The following is a 16,577-nucleotide window of genomic DNA, read 5'->3' on the forward strand; positions in this document are numbered from 1 at the left end:
TTGGCCACGGCAACTTCACAAACAGCCTCCATAACATCACATGCTCTCGCTGCCTGAACTCTACTATGGGCTGCCTAAATGGGTACACTGTGTTCATGGATGCAGCTCTTAGAGTTCTGGCCTATATGCTTCCTCTGTCACTGCCCGCACCAGCTGAACCCGCCCCATACTTGACTCAGTTGTCCTTGTTTCTGCTGTTATTATCATCACAGATCCTGTCCCTTTTATGTGCAAACCCCTGTTCCACTTTATCATGTAGTTAAACATTCAAGTAACATACTTAAGGCAGCCATACTTGCAGCACTGCCCTGGTTAACCCCTTGAAACCTGAGCAAAATGGCTTTGATTTCTTTCAAAAACATGAGAAGACAGTGAGCAACAAAAGAAAAACTGAGCCAAAAATTAGCTAGAAACAAGAAAATTACATGAAATTTGTTTTGAAAAAGATGTTTTTTAAAAGGAAATGACCTGGAATAAGTGTAATATAGGTTCGACAGTTTGTGACAGGTTCCGTCCAGCCACGTTCTCAAGTGACGCCGCCCGTGCGTGTATCGGGCGGACACAGCAGGTGCTGTCTAGCCGTCTGCCAGAGTATAATAACAATGTGAACACTTCTGTCTGGCCGTCTTCTCGCCTAATGCCATCCAGTGGCGTTCCATGAGCACGCATAAGGTGCTTTTTGGCATTGCACACTTAAGCCAAAAGCACCAACATAGTGGAGCTAATTGACAAGTTTGGATGAGAATGGGCTACAAATTTGAGTCCTGCCAGCTGTCACTTTTACACAGATGTTGATTGGGCACTGTGACTACCCCTGCTGCCAGCCTAAAGGCAAGACAACTCTGCCCTCATTCCAGGCAAGGTAGAATTATGGCGTGATCCCCGAGCTTAAACAGGCGGTTCAAAAGAGGCTGGATTAGCTCCATAATTGTCACCATTGCCTCTGTGTGCTACACTGGAAGCAATAGGCCACCTTGTTGGGCTAGAAATGTTAGACAGTAAACATTGCATTACAGATGGAGTGTCAAAGTTCTTTAAAAAGTCTTTATTTCAGATTGATGAGGAAACAAAAGCCATATTGCTTCTCTGGCAGTGAATTAGCCTGAATTTGTTGACACATGGTATGTTTGAAGGGGCATTTAGATGTAAATTAGCTCCTTAATTTCATTCTAAATCAGCTCCAACAGCTGCTATAGATAATATCTAATTATATCTGTAGAAAATCACCCTGGGTGATTGCGCAACACTTCACAAAAAGTCATTCACAACTGCTGACAGATCAGCGCCTGGCTTTTTCAAATGAACGTTTTTCCTCTCTAGTGAGAAACTATTAGACCAGAAAAAGTGAATTCCTCTCCAGTTTGACAATGGGGGAGGATTCCACTTGGGGTGACATTCGTTTGACAGATTGATGGAGACTAGTGAGGGTAACACAGGAGTTTGCACTCGGGGCAAGAGTCGCCTAATGTTTTTTCCGACACTACAGAATTCTTCCAAAGTGACAGAGTTTGAGCGCCGACGGTAACTGCAGAGTCGGGTTCTTTCTCTCTTTCCATCAAGTTTGTGTCCAGGTTGTTGTTAAAGTAAAGGACGAGGTTATCTTCTCCTAATTAGCACAAATCTAAAAGTTAAATGAGAGTCCCAGGTGGCTGAAAGTTGATGTGCACTCGTGTGTGTGTGTATGAGTGTGTGAACTCTCCTGCTCTCAAATTCATATACACAGATGGTACAAGGCTTGCAGATGCAGTGCCGTCATAAACCTCCTTCTCTAGAGAGACAGAGAGGTAGAAGGAGTGAGGGAGCATATTTTGCAAGTCTTCTGATGTCATTCCTAAACAGAACGACCTGAACTTAAAGGTGAAAAAGTCCCAGGGTGATATTTGTTCACTGGTGCATTAATATACATTTATCAAGCGATGGTGGAACTGAACTATGTGCATTTACAAGCACTGTACTTAAGAATGAGTTTGATGTACTTGTAGTGTTATTTTTTAGTTTTGTTTATAATTTTTAGTTTTGGTGATGTTTTTTGTGTTTGTTTTTATTTTTTTAATTTAAAGTTTTGCACGTTTTTTTTCTTTCTATTTTTCAAGATTTTGATTTTTTTCGATGTTTTTTCTTTTTTTAAAAAAAATTGCATTTTGGGGGTCTTTTTTTTAACAATGTTGAGTTTGGAGTAGTTGTTTTTATTTAGAATTTTGAGGTTTGGTTTGTTTTTCACTTTTTAAAAATAATTTGGGTGTTTTGGCGTGTTTTTGTCATTTTTTAACAGTTTTGTGTTCATTGGGTGTGCTCTATTCTTTGTTTAAGGATTTTCTGCTTTGGGCACTTGTACGTTTCATACTTTAAGTACATTTCCCTGATAATACTTATATACTTTTACTCAGATACCATTTACAAAGCAAGAGTTTTACTTGAGTCTTTTCACTGTGTGCTATTGGTACTTTTATTTAAGTACAGGATCTGAATACTTTGTCCAGAGACGCAACCTGTTAGCTTATTGTTTGTTTTTTAAAAGATGAAATCAACAAGAAAAACATCCAACAACAACATGACAAGAGGTTGAAGCAGCTGCTGTTCAAAATCAGCAACTAATGATGTTTGTATTTTCTTTATGTTTCTTCAGCAATACAACTGAGGCTGGTGGGACATACATCAAGAAGTGCTGCAAAGGCTTCTGCATCGATATTCTAAAAAAGATCGCCAAGTATGTAAAGTTCACCTATGACCTGTACCTGGTAACCAATGGCAAGCATGGCAAGAAGATCAACAACGTCTGGAATGGGATGGTGGGAGAGGTAAGAGGATCGTGTGTGTGAGTGAGTGATCCGTATGTGCATCTTTTAATGGTGATGAATCTATTAGTATTCGTATCAAAACACCCTTAACTACATGCCTGCTTCAAGGTGTCACGATGAGAAAGTGCAGGAGCATGACATGAATGATGCATAAGGTATCGATCGCTCTTCACTTTTAGTTTGTAGCACATCTGACATGCAAGCCTTAGCTGAGAGGGAAATTAGAGATGTCTGTGTGACAGGATGTTCCTCACGCTCCAAAAAAAGCTTTAGTTGTTGACTTTGCAAAACTTTCACAGAGAGGGAAAAAAAAGCATTTCCAGCTATGAGGCTTTGGCACCGACTGTAAAATGCTCAGAAAGTAAACAAATCTTAGCTACTCCTGCAGAAAAGCCTTTTGCATATCTTTAATTACCAGCTCCAACTTGAAGGTAAAATCCCAGAGTTCATTTTAAGACTTTAAACTTTATTGCAGTCGATATTTTTTCATGGCACACTTTTATTCACTGGGTTGAAGTTCATCTGGCATTTATCTTATTTAGCAGTGACCCCCGCTTGCATATTTATTGCAATTTATAAGATTCAGCCTGAGATTAAGCTTTATTTGTGTGCAATCAATAAAATTCATACTCAGGTGTAGGTTTGGCAGGTGTTGGTTTTGGTTTTGGTTTATAATTTAGTGGGGTGGCATCATAAAAGATAATGTTATTTTGCAGAAACTCATTGCAAGAAGAAGAACAGGACCACATTTGCAAAAAATCCTTTATTTTTGTTATTTATGATTATTGTTTGAAAACTAAGTTGTGAATTTGTGTTGATTTCAAATTATCTCTTTTTTTGTAAGTAATAAATAACAGTAATAATAATAATAATAATAAATAATTAAAGATTTAAATTTACAGGCTAATAGTAATACACATAACAAAAATGACAACATGATGACATAAATTAAATTTCACAAACAAAAACAAACAAAAAAAAAAACAAAACAAACTTGATAGTACTAGTTAATTTAACATTTTTTTTTTTTTTTTTTTAAAGCAAATTTTCTCCAGCTTCATGTTGTGTTTTGCTGTTTTAGAATAATATGTGGCAATATTTTCTTTTTCCATAAGAAACTGACTTGTATTCTTCAGGGAAACTTAGATTAAGATTTGCTCTTAATTGAGCTTTAGATAGAGAGAGAGCGTTGTGTTTGGGGGAGCTCGTCTAGGACGCCAAATTTGCTAGGTCCAAACTGAAGAAAATAAGAAAAAATGGACATTTTTTATTTTTTATTTTTATTATTATCACAGTTTCTTGTGCAATTTCAGGATGTAAAGCTGATTCGTAGGGCATCAGTGATAGTCAGTATCAAGGCTGAACTGAGATGCAAAAATACAGTGCAATAAGTATGGTGTAGTTTGAGTGCTTGTTACATTTGAATGCCACAAAGATTAAATATTTTTTGTCCTCTTCTTTTCCTGTGTCCCCATCTCAATCGTTTCCCTTCTACTTATCCACAATCCTTTCCTCAACTTTTTGCCAATTTACCCACTCCGTACGCATTCTTTCTTTTCACCTTTTCTTTCCTTCTATCCTCACTCATCTCTCTTCCTTCATCCCTCATTGCTCACCCTCCTCACCCATCCATCCATTCCTCCCTCCCTTTTACCCTGCGTCCCTCCCTCTCCTCCGCCCTCTGAAGGTGGTCTATAAGAAAGCCGTCATGGCCGTCGGATCTCTGACGATCAATGAGGAGCGTTCTGAGGTCATCGATTTCTCCGTCCCGTTCGTGGAAACCGGGATCAGCGTCATGGTCTCCCGTAGCAACGGAACGGTCTCCCCGTCAGCCTTTCTCGGTAACTGTCACCGAATAACTGTTGCTTTGTTGTAGGACCCAGGAGAGATGGAGAGGAAGATGTGTCTTGTTTGCTTTTTTCAGTTTGTGTGAGTGTAGAGTGGTATTTGTTTTTTTTTTTTGTGTGTGTGTGTGTGTGTGTGTGTGCGTGCGTGCTGAGATCCAGAGCTGACAACACAATTCAGCTCACTTACACAGCTGTCAATACTTGCTCTTTCATCGGAGGGATTTAGCTCAACTCCTGCTTCTTGCCACAATGACTCGCACTTACCTGAGAGGGACTTAACCGCAGGATTTTAACTCGAGTGACCACGGATATCCCTGTTATGGCTGCGCGGTCACGTTCAATTGTTGGCATCAGACATCACATGCACACACACACATACAGTACATGAAGCTACAGCCAGCAGAAAAGTACAGAGAAACACACATACACAGGTACACACACTGACATGTATGCAGCACGCAGTTACTGCTGTGAAAGTGGCAATTATAAGGACTTAGCAGGAATACCCCATAATGGCTGCTTGCCAGCACACACACACACTTGCGCACACACTCGTAGTGCGCGGCCTTGTGCCAGCAGTGCTCTCCCATACATTAGAGCAGGGTTTAATCTCTACAGTAATGTTGTGAGCTCAGAGGGAGGACAGGAGTGCTGACACCAGGGCTTCCTATACTGTTCGCCTCCTCACACTGTCAAATAGGAGGTGTGCCCGTGTATGTGCAAGTGTGTGTAGGGGGGCTCTGTGTGGGAACATGCAGGAGTCAGCTTGTTATCCATCCAGGCCCTTGTGTATGTGTGTGTGTGTGTGTGTGTGATTGATTTATTCATTCAGTTCGTGGAAGGACAGAAAAAGAGCGGGCACGAATCAGAAAAAGTGATGTGTAAGATGTAAAAATTTAATCCAACATGTGTTAATACTTAATCTCTGTCCTCTCTGTCCTCTTATTTCTTCCCCTCTCTCTGTCTCTCTCTCTCTCACAGAGCCATTCAGTGCATCAGTGTGGGTGATGATGTTTGTGATGCTCCTACTGGTGACTGCAATGGCTGTCTTTATGTTTGAGTACATTAGTCCACTTGGCTTTAACCGAAACCTGGCACAGGGAAGAGGTAAGCACGCACATAACCACATAAATACACTTTGTTTTTCTCATTTTCTTCTAAACCAGCCAATTCCAAAGTCCGGCCCCTTGGCAAACTGTGGCCCTCAGACCAATTTTAAACGGCCCTCGGCTGGTCTCTCAAAATATACTGGATGTTTAACACAATATTGGTTAGCCCTTTGAAACCTGAGCAAATTGTCTTGATTTCTTTCAAAATTATGGGTGAAGGCAATGAGCAACAACAGCAGAAATCACCCAAAAATTAACAAGAAATTAGTAAAAAGTACAAGACAATTACCTGAAAATTAGTAAGAAAAAAAAAGGGTGACAGAGCCTTCTACATAGCTCCTTCCCTCAAATTTTGGACAGCACCAACATCTCCCAGTTCAAAACACTTATCAAAACCCACCTTTTCAAAATGTCTTTAAATATGTGATTAATCCTGGAAATTTTAATGTTGTTTGAATTTTATTGTGTATTCTAATGTACTTTATTTTATTATCTTCTTTTTTTTTTAATTTTTAGTACCTAGGAAGTGTCTTTTAGTACATTGAAAAGGGCTCTATAAAGACAGCTTATTATTATTACTATTATTATTATGTAACCTAATTTTAAATATGTAACTATGATAATGAGTCGGAACATTTTCCCGAACATATCTTTTTAAATCTCCCCACCAAGAACCCTCGTGTGATTTTCTTGTTACTAACTTACTGTAAGAAGTGAAGGAAGTGTTTTAACACACAGTGAAATCTAGTATAATTTTTTTTTTTTTTTTTATCATAGCAAACCTAAACTGGTTGGTAGAGATAGCACGGTAGAGATGGTAGAGATGTTAAAGAGTTTAGATAAAACAGTGTTTGTGTCATCTGTATGTGTTTTTCTTGAAGCAGCAGGCCGCCTGGTGTTTTCACATCATCTAATGTTGCCCCCATTCAAAACAGTTCGGACACCCCTGTTCTAAGCTACCCGTCTCTCTCTCCTCTGTCTTCCTCCTCAGACCCCCATGGCCCGTCCTTCACCATGGGCAAGGCCGTGTGGCTGCTGTGGGGTCTCGTCTTCAACAACTCTGTGCCAGTGCAGAACCCGAAAGGAACCACCAGTAAGTTCATAGTGTCCGTGTGGGCCTTCTTCGCTGTCATCTTCCTGGCCTCCTACACTGCCAACCTGGCCGCCTTCATGATCCAGGAGGAGTTTGTCGACCAGGTCACCGGGCTTTCAGACAACAAGGTAAGGGACAGCAGATGGGAGCTGTTGATGTGAGCGGCTGGATGGGAGTTTGTTAGTCAGTTAAGAGGCTAACTGTGTGAGCATTAGTCCTCCCACGCTGTTCACTGGGAATGTTTTATGTTGACGTAGTCCTGCTGTTTTCAAAATTCCCTTTAGTGACATGGTGGAGGAATATGTCAACATCTTAGTGATCCTCAAAGACTCAAATTTACACTTTTTCAGTGGAAGAAATACTCTGATGTTTTTCACAAATAAAAAATAATACTACATTATAAAATTTTGTTAGAAAATAAAAGTCCTGCATTTGAAATCTTACTAAAGCAAATGTACGAGAGTACTGGCATCAGAATACACTTGATATTAATTTGCACTTGAATAAATGTACTGTAGTTACATTCCACCAAGTTTTACAGTTATGCAACTGTGTCAGTTAAAAAAAAAAGTTAGAAAAAAGTAATGAAGAAACTAATTTTCTGCAAAATCTGTAGGGAGTTTTAGTATGTCATGTATGGAATAAATGCTCAAATCAGCAAATATAAAACCAGTGAGCAAAAAAAAGAAACAGAAATGACCTGAAAAGAGTGCTCAAAAGTTTAAATTCTGTAAAATATTTTTAGATATTTTATTTTGATAATTATAAACAGTTCTCTATGGACATTTTCCCTTTGCCCCTCTAAAAAATCATTTTCTAAATTAACTAATTTCTTGCAATTTGCAGGCCATTTCATTTCTTTCATTCTTTGCTGATTGCTTTTTCCCATGTTTTTAAAATAAATCAGGCCAATTTTCTCGAAGTTCAAAGATTTACATACTTGTGAAAGGCGTGGGAATACAGCACAAGAAAAGGGATGTCGATTTAGTTTTCAAAGGGTTAAATGCTCAAATCGTTGAGAGTGCGCATTGTTCATTGTGAAGTATTTTTATCAAGTTGAGTTGAAATATTACACACTTCCATATGGACATTTCCACATATCTGGTCTTAAATGCTTTGCAAAATGTGGTTCTCCTTCTAAAAACAGCATGTCTATAAATAGTTTTGGTGCCTCAGCATGGATTCTCCTCCATGAATATAGCCTTTGCTTCTCATACTACTTTTGTGCCACTATGTGTTTGTAAATGATTACACCAGTACAACTGTGATAATATGCAGTAAAATGTAAGAATTCATACAAAAGAACGGGAGGATAATAGAAGCGGAAAAGGTGGCCACGCAGGAGGAGGAAGACAGGCTGAAAGATGAAAGGAAAAGGTCAAACCAAATGTTGAGAAATAGGAAAGAAAAGAAAGACAAAAGGGTAGCGAGTTCATGAGGAGGCAGGGAAACAGATGTATGGGGTAGATGCTTCCAAGGAGAGAGCATTTGAGAATGATGTAGAGGCTTTTGACAACATGCAGAAGGAGGGGGGGGGGGTGAAAGAGGGGGTACAGCAACTGGCAGGAGGGTGACTGAGGAATAGCGAGAGGCCAATACACACAAGATGGTACAAGACAACAGGCGGACAGATATGGGCCAAGTTGACGGCTGAGGAAGGCAGAAAGGAATGGCGTGAGGGAGGGGAGAAAGTAAAAGAGATGTGGAAAGACAGAGAGGGTCAGGGAAGAAAGGAACCAGATGAAAAGGGTAAATGGCCGTTCAGACAGATGTGCTGAGCGAGGCTGGACATTGAGGCATCTGTGACCAGCAAAATGATGAAAGAAATCCCCCAGTGACATGCCCATCGGTGAATTATACTCAAAACCACCTTAGCAGATGTTGGACCACTAGGGGGTAGTAAAACAAACTCTCAGCAAAGAAGCCTCGGCCTATATCAGCATAAAAATATCTTATGGCGAATATTTTAGGAAGTAGTTGTCTACTTACACATCCAGCAGGCACAGGGCAACATCCCATTGGAGGATTGTTTCTTATCATCTGAGTCCAGAACGCTCAGTGTGACCTAAGTCCCAAATACTTTGATTAGCACATTTTTTCATCCGATCGTAGAAACATAACGTTCTACAGACACTTTTTTCCAAAGCAACTTCCATTTTTCATGCACATGCATGGAAGCAAAATGGGGTTCAGCGTGCTGCTGAAGCACACTTCCACATGTGCATTGGTGGAGCTAGGGGAAACACTGACCTTGCAATTAACGGCACACCAAACACATTCTCATCCCAAGTTGTCTCATATTGCAACTTTGCAGTGGACGTCTGCATCTAAATATTATGTGTTAGGTATCCTTCTGCGTCTGCTCTTTACATTTAGGGGTGCCGCTACCGTGATGTCAACAAAAGCACATGATGGGATGATGCTGCATATAGTTATGTTTAAGCAACCAATGCTGTGACGTTAACAAACGCACATGCTGGCACGGATGTTTAGGGTCAGGCAAAAGAGGCACATGGTGAAGTGTAGAAAAAAACATCAGATTCAGACAGGAACCAAACAACAGACTCCCGCATCACAGTCTGGGTTTAATTGGACCCATCCACCTTGAGGCAGGAGGCTGCCCTATAGGCACCTTTCTGCTTCTCGTATTACATTGCTACTGACAGCATTTCAACACTAATGCCGTCCTGCTGTGTTTAGTGTGCACACGACAGGTTCTGTCCGGCTGCAAGTGACGCTGCCCGTGCGTGTGTCAGGCTCTGGTGTATTATACCACTACGGGCTGCAACACCAGATTTACAAACTGAGCTACAGACATTAATCTATAATGGGACACAAAAAAACATGACCGACCTTACGAAAACCTGCACAGTTTATCTCTAAGCCTGACCCAAGCCTGCATCACAGCAACAGTTTTGGGTCAGAGCCCAATTGCAAAGCCTAATTCCTACATAAAACTGTATGTATATTAAAACATTTCTTGTAATCTTAAGTCAATTGAAATCTTTTCAGATATTTTTGAACTGATCTCCAACATGCGCCTCATACAATATTCATGACATTACAGAGACTAAAAGTTCTGAATAAATAATAAATAAATGAAATAACAAGGACATTTGTATAAACTCCAAACCAATGACAACACATTTTTGACCTGCCGATAAAATCTGTTATGTGGCAGTTGAGAGGTCTAAAATCCAGCTGTGTCACCTATTTATATTACATGACGTAATTTTATTCAGTACCATATAAAGTTTACTGACTGTAGGCCAAATGTTGGTGCGTAATTGTGCAAACTAGGAATGGCTCCAACAAACCATCTCTTGTTTTAATGGAAAAAACAAATATATTGCATCACTGATTTACTAGTGGAGTCACAGCTCTACGTGTGACATGTAGAGCTGTACAATGAGTCAAAATGCCACTAAATATGTGGTTCTCCTAAAATGATACACTAACTGCACTGGCCAATTATAGAAAAATCCAACATGTTGCAGTGGTTTTAGCTGTGATTCTTGAGTCTGAAAATATCAGCACACGGAGCACATTTACCGTCCTTAGACACTGTCTCCTGAAATGATAAGAGGTTTGATATCTTAAGCACCTTTATGTCACTTTGCCCAGGGCTACACAGTTAGCTGAACATTAATCTTGATGACAATTAATGAACATTTATTGACTGAGATATAAATGTTTTAATGTGTGCTCCAATGGTAGAAAAACCCACCGAATATCGAATCGATTTTTTTCCTTAAATCAATGAATAATTGTGATGAATAATAAGGATCTCAATATTGATCTAAATAATCTGATTTATCATGTTGGCCATAATCGTACAGCCCTAACTCTGCCTTTAACCCTTTGAAACCTGGATCGACATCAGTTTCCTTGTGCTGCGTTTAAATGCCTTTCACAAGCTGTTAACCCCTTTGAAACTTGAGAAAATAACTTTAATTTATTTATTTATTTGATTAAACATGGGAAATAAGGCAATGGCTACCATGGCAAGAAATGCCCCACACATTTCAAGAAATTAGTAAAAGGCGACAAGTGAATTACCACAAAATTAGTTGAAAAAAATGGAGGGGGGTTAAAAAGATATTTCAAAGGAAAGGAAAAATTGTCCAGAAAACTATATTTATAATTCTAAATTATGTGACAGGAAAAAAAAAAGAATTAATACTTTTTTTTTGAAAATTAGCACTTTTTTCTTGTTTGTTTTTGTTTTTTACTGTTCTTTTTGTGCTTATTTTTTAGATTATTTTCTTGGAAATTTTTTTCCACTAATTTCTTGCAATTATTGTACCATGTGTTGTTAAGTTGCCCATTGCCTTTTCCCCGTGTTTTTAAAAGAAATCAAACCAAATTACCTAGGTTTCAAAGGGTTAAAAATTGACATATGTCATGTTTTTCCATCCATTTCAGCAAGTGGATAAACAGGAGGAGCTGTTTCTTTTTTGTCTTTTGTAAAGAGGGAGTAATGATTGTGTGCTGAGCTGTAGGCAGCTGTCTCCCAAACAGGCTGCCTCAAGTGGAGGGCAGTCAGTTAACAGGTCTTTGGCATTTTAGGCTGTTCAAGCACCAGGGATTTGTCTTTACAGCGCTGGATTATTTGTCTCTGCTTGCTGAAGAGGACATGCTGTTCTGGTTTCTCAACAGCTGATAGGAGAGCGTGTTCAGGGCACATACTTTAAGAATTACAGTAAAATAAGCAAACAAGTGCTGCACTGGAGTCGTAGCTGTTATATTGGCACAGCAACGTTTTCAAACTTGCCACATGCATCAGTTTAAAAGGGATCTAAAAAACAATCAGATAGAATCAAACCTCTGATATCCAGGGATATAAATACAGTAGATTTGTCTGTCTGTTAGGATTGTACTGACAGCTGATGGAGTTTTGAGGGCCGATTTAGATATTATATCATTAAATATGCAGCAATGTGAAAAGATTACTGCTCTGAAAAAAATGATTTAGATCATATTCTATCGCCACAAATGAAATGCTTTAAGCTGCTCATTTAGGCACCAGTATTACGTTGTTATACAAGTTTAAATAGCTACAATGTAGAATCCTTCATTTCTTGTATCTCTTTACATGGAGATGAGACTCAAGTGGTAAATGCATCTTTTATCAGCAGCATGATTGATGACATGGAATCAATGACAAACGCTTTTGGATGCAGCTGCCCTTGAGAGCAGACGTGCCTGTCTGGACATATACAGACATGTTGAAAAATCCATTGTTGTCACACACTTGGACCAATAAAGGGACTAATTTTAAAGAGGCGCACTTTACTCACAAAATGACTATTTATAAATCAGTTAGTCATGGTGACAATGAAATTATATCAAAACATCTGTTTATAAGCTGTAAAACAACTATGCAGTATAATCCAAGTCTCATTTATCGAGTCATAGGCTCAGTTCTTCCCAAACACATGCACACATTTTTTTCTTTTAGCAAAAATTAATGTTGGAAGGGAGAGTTCATAAATACATGTTTTAATATAGCTTTGCTTTTTTTGAAAACATGGTCCCAAGTCCATCAGTACAACTATATGTTCACCATTGTATGTAGAGATAAAAAAGAAAAACAGTTTCTTCACAAGTTCAATATAACATGGCACCACTAATTAATATACAAATGGTCATTTTGTGGGTGAAGTATTTTCTTTAACTTGCTTTCAGATTCAGAGAGCAGCTTCAAAGTTTGAGAGGCAAAATCTAAATTAAGCAACAAAAAGTTGTGGGAAAAAGTTGACAGACTGATTGACAAAAGTCAATACTTTGCAGTGACATCCCAACAATATTTCTTAAAATCAAAAGAATACAAAAAAAGCAAGGACCTTGAGAAGTCCTGCTTCAAGACAGATATAGCAGACATGTAGAAAAAGAGAGTGGCATGTGAGGGAGGTGGATCAGCAGACAAGTGCACTAAAATTCAGAGCACACGTAGACAAAGACACAGTTAGACACACAGACAAAAGGGAGTCCTTTGCTTATATAAGAGCAGAACTTGCATAATAACAAGATAGAGAGGGTACCAGGAGAGCAGCAGAACGAATGAGGAAAAGGAGTAAAAAAGAGATAATGTAGGAGAACATGAAAGGAGAGGAGAGGTGGATAGACAGTCTGTATTAACAGAGTTAAACATACATTACAGCATTAGGATCATAAGAGGGGCCACTTGACAATCACAAGGACTTGAGACTTTAAAAAAAAATGTAATTAAAATTATACATTTATTATAATAGATGCTTTAAAGGAACACTTTACCTACAAAATGACCATTTGTGTTTCAGTTACTCACCCTGTGTTAAGTTGAGTTTATGAAGAAATCGTTGTTTTTCTCTAATGCCTACACAGTGAGCGAAGAATCCAAAAACAGGGAAAGTTCTTAATGAATTGAAGTAAATGGGGACCACATGAAACAACAGCACAACTATATTAAAACATCTTTTTACAGACTCTCACACAACTCGTGCAGTGTAATCCCAGTCTCATTTATCCAGTCATATGCTAAGTACTTCTCAAACATGTATTTTGCTAAAACATTACCATATAGTGATGTGTCTGGGCAAGTGTGTGAACCAATTTATCCACCTTTTGAGCCATCACTAGACATCGGCATAAAGTTGACATTATCAGGTAAGGGACTGGATGTTCCTTTCCCCAGCTGTTTGGAGTGTTGAGGTTTTTTTTCTGTAAATGCTGAAGATGTTAGGGTTTGCTAAAGCACATGCTTGTCCAGAAGTGCGACTTGTCCGTGCCATAGACTGCATATTAAAATGGCTGATGTGTCTCCATTGTACAGAGGTGAGGCTAAAATATCCAGATATGGCACCTGCCATCTTGCTCTGGTAACATAATTTGGAGCCAGAGTCTGTGCAGAAGTGATCTCTGTTTCTGTTTCTCGCCCATTCACCGGTCCAAAAAACCAAAAACCAAACTTATCAGAAAAAGGAACACTTGAACAAAAATCTGACTGATACAAACTACCTCAAAAGACAGAAACCACCTTATGGAAAAATGTATTTGACGTGTACTTTGAGTTTTTAGTTTGACCCATGTTCCAACCACTAACATGAAGGGGACAGGCTTTTTCACACCAAGATGTTTTGGCTTCACTATTTGGGAGCTGTCATGTCGTCCGTCTTTATATTCAGTCTATAATCAGTGCGTAACGAATCAAAAGTTCCCAAGAAGTTTCTGTTTTTTGGATTCTTCGTTCACCGTGGAGGCTTTCAAGAAAGACTTTTCCTCACAAATTCAAAATAACAGGCTAAGTAAATTATATACAAATGACCATTTTGTTGGTGAAGTATTTCTTTAATATATAAAAAAACAATTTCAACATAAAAGTACAAACATTAACATATAAAAGAAACTTGATCTCTTGGTAGAAAAGATTGGGACCTGATTTTAATCACCTGTTAACAAAATCGCAATATCTAGAGTGCATTGCTGCTGGGCATGACCATGTAGCAGGGCAGTGAATCCTCTTATCTCCACCTGTCTGAAACTCGGATCCTCTGCGCTTTCATTTTCTCATCATCTCTGCATCAAGCTTTCATTAGCAGCAGCTGGTGCAGTTCTCAAAAGCCCTTCACTGCTAATTATCCAGCAAGAGAGGAGCGCCGTCCCAATCTGCATTTTCCCAGTCGGCCTGGAGAGTTGAACCAGTGCCCTTCCCCAAACTCCCATGTCATGATTGCCCTCTTCTGACCTTAAAGCTTCTGTTCCACCTTAAAAGAGCCACGGGAGGGGGCGGGGGAGAGAAACAATAGGAAAGGAGGACTGCATGTGGAGAGAGCTTCTCCTGAGGGCTCTCACTTGTGATGCTGACACACACACCGCGTGACATCGCCACAAACACATGCATGCACACACATGCACGGCGGACTTCTCAGCACACTCTGACCTGATTAGACAATGGAGACGCACAGGCGGATACAGTATGCTAATAATATTTACATATAGACAATGCAGATACATGTATGATTTAAGTAGATCGCATAAACAATTCAACAATCGGACACAGATTTTTTTTTCTTGTACAGATGTTGAAACTGAACAAAACACTGATGCTAATGATATGCTAATAAAATCCCTCAGCTGAGTTGTATGAATGTGTGAAAGTGAAGCAAAACAGACATGTAGATATATGGAAATGTCATGGAATATTTTTTTCCACAGCTGTTTTGATAAAATGTAGTGAAACCACTGCTCAGTGCTACACACGCACACGCACACACACGCACACACACACACACACACACACATAGACACACTATGTGGTTAGAGTGGAGTTCATAATACACACTTCTAATTGATAGGGTTTGTCTGTTTCTGGCACTGAGGGCAGATTGTTACCGCAGTGCTTGAGGGTAGGTTGTTACTGGAGCGACAAGCACACTACTACAAAACCCTTGACCTGTACACAGACTAGATTATACCTGAGAGACACACAGAGGGGGGAGGGGGGAGACGGAGAGAAATGATCAGAGAGTTTATAAAAGGGAAAAGAAATTCAGTTAATGGAAGGGAGAAAAGAGACCTCTCAACTGAAAATCTAGTAAAGGCAACATTTATGTTTATCATTATAAACGGTTTCTAACAAATAAATCTGATAAATTAAATAAATTGATTTTCTATGACAAGTCAAGTCTGGGACTCTAACCCCACCCTACCGGATGTTTTCTGAAAAGCCCAAATTTATGCTATTCCCTAAAGAAATCTAATATAAGTGAGTAAATGCTCTGCTATTGTCTCACTATTCAATTCAGAGTATTGGAGACCACATTTACTTGGCATTGTTGGAGATGCTTCATTTGAAATTAGAGCAGCCCAGATTATAATGGGATGGATTTAAATGCAGCAGATTTGTAGATAGATGAATAGATAGATACTTTTATAAATTTTGCACAGGATATTACATTTGTTATGGCAGTTCATTCACAGCTAACCACACACAACCTCACGTAACATAAAAGCACTAAAAAAAAAAGCTAAATAATAAATACAAAAAATACTAACTTATTTTAAAAAATCCAATAATAATAAATACTATGTAGTGTATAAAATTGCACTGTGCAAAGGTGCAGTAGTTAAAAACAGTGGTTGTTTTAGGGCTTTAAAAAGTCTAATTTCAGCTCAACATTTATTCTGTTCAAAAGAGAGAGATGTCTGGTTGCTCTGTGGGCTGTAATAAAACGTAGGTCATAAACTTGTGTCGGGTGTTTATGAAAAACATGAATCAACAGGATAAACAGGAAGGAAATCCAGACACTCTAAAAAGGTGAAAAATGAGGAGGAATTACACTAAAAAAAACCTTTATTATAGTGGCTACGTCATTAAACAGCCAACATGTTTTTACCACTTCCGGTCTATGTCAGGGCTTTAAAAAGAAGGCAAGAAGGCAATAAGCAACTTCACAAGAAATGATCCATAAACTGCAGGAAATTAGTACATTAGTACATTAATAATTATCATATAATTTGTTTTAATGCTAGGGAAAAACTATATATATAATTATCATAATTACATATTTACAAGTTATGTTACAGAATTATTATAATTTTTAAGCACCTTTACTGAGTAGTTTTTTACTTTTTTTGATAACTAATTTTCAGGTCATGTTCTTGTACTTTTTACAGATTTCTTGCTCTCTTGGTCTCTTGCATGTTTTTGAAAGAAATCAAACCAATTTGTTCAGGTTTCAAAGGGTTA

General features: G+C 38.7%; 1 protein-coding gene across 2 annotated transcripts in view; it reads left to right on the forward strand.

Annotated features, from left to right (window-relative positions):
- Positions 1–16,577, forward strand: part of grin2aa (glutamate receptor, ionotropic, N-methyl D-aspartate 2A, a) — a 187,504-nt gene that overhangs the window by 147,253 nt on the left and 23,674 nt on the right. For both annotated transcript variants that reach the window (XM_042504779.2, XM_088090923.1), the window contains 4 exons: positions 2,627–2,798; positions 4,486–4,639; positions 5,627–5,752; positions 6,746–6,975. In XM_042504779.2, coding sequence (XP_042360713.2) covers positions 2,627–2,798; positions 4,486–4,639; positions 5,627–5,752; positions 6,746–6,975 — 682 coding nt within the window. The remainder of the gene's footprint in view (positions 1–2,626; positions 2,799–4,485; positions 4,640–5,626; positions 5,753–6,745; positions 6,976–16,577) is intronic.

Source organism: Plectropomus leopardus, chromosome 18 (assembly GCF_026936395.1).
Source record: "Plectropomus leopardus strain MGB_pleo_1.0 chromosome 18, ASM2693639v1, whole genome shotgun sequence".
Classification (NCBI taxonomy): domain Eukaryota; kingdom Metazoa; phylum Chordata; class Actinopteri; order Perciformes; family Serranidae; genus Plectropomus; species Plectropomus leopardus.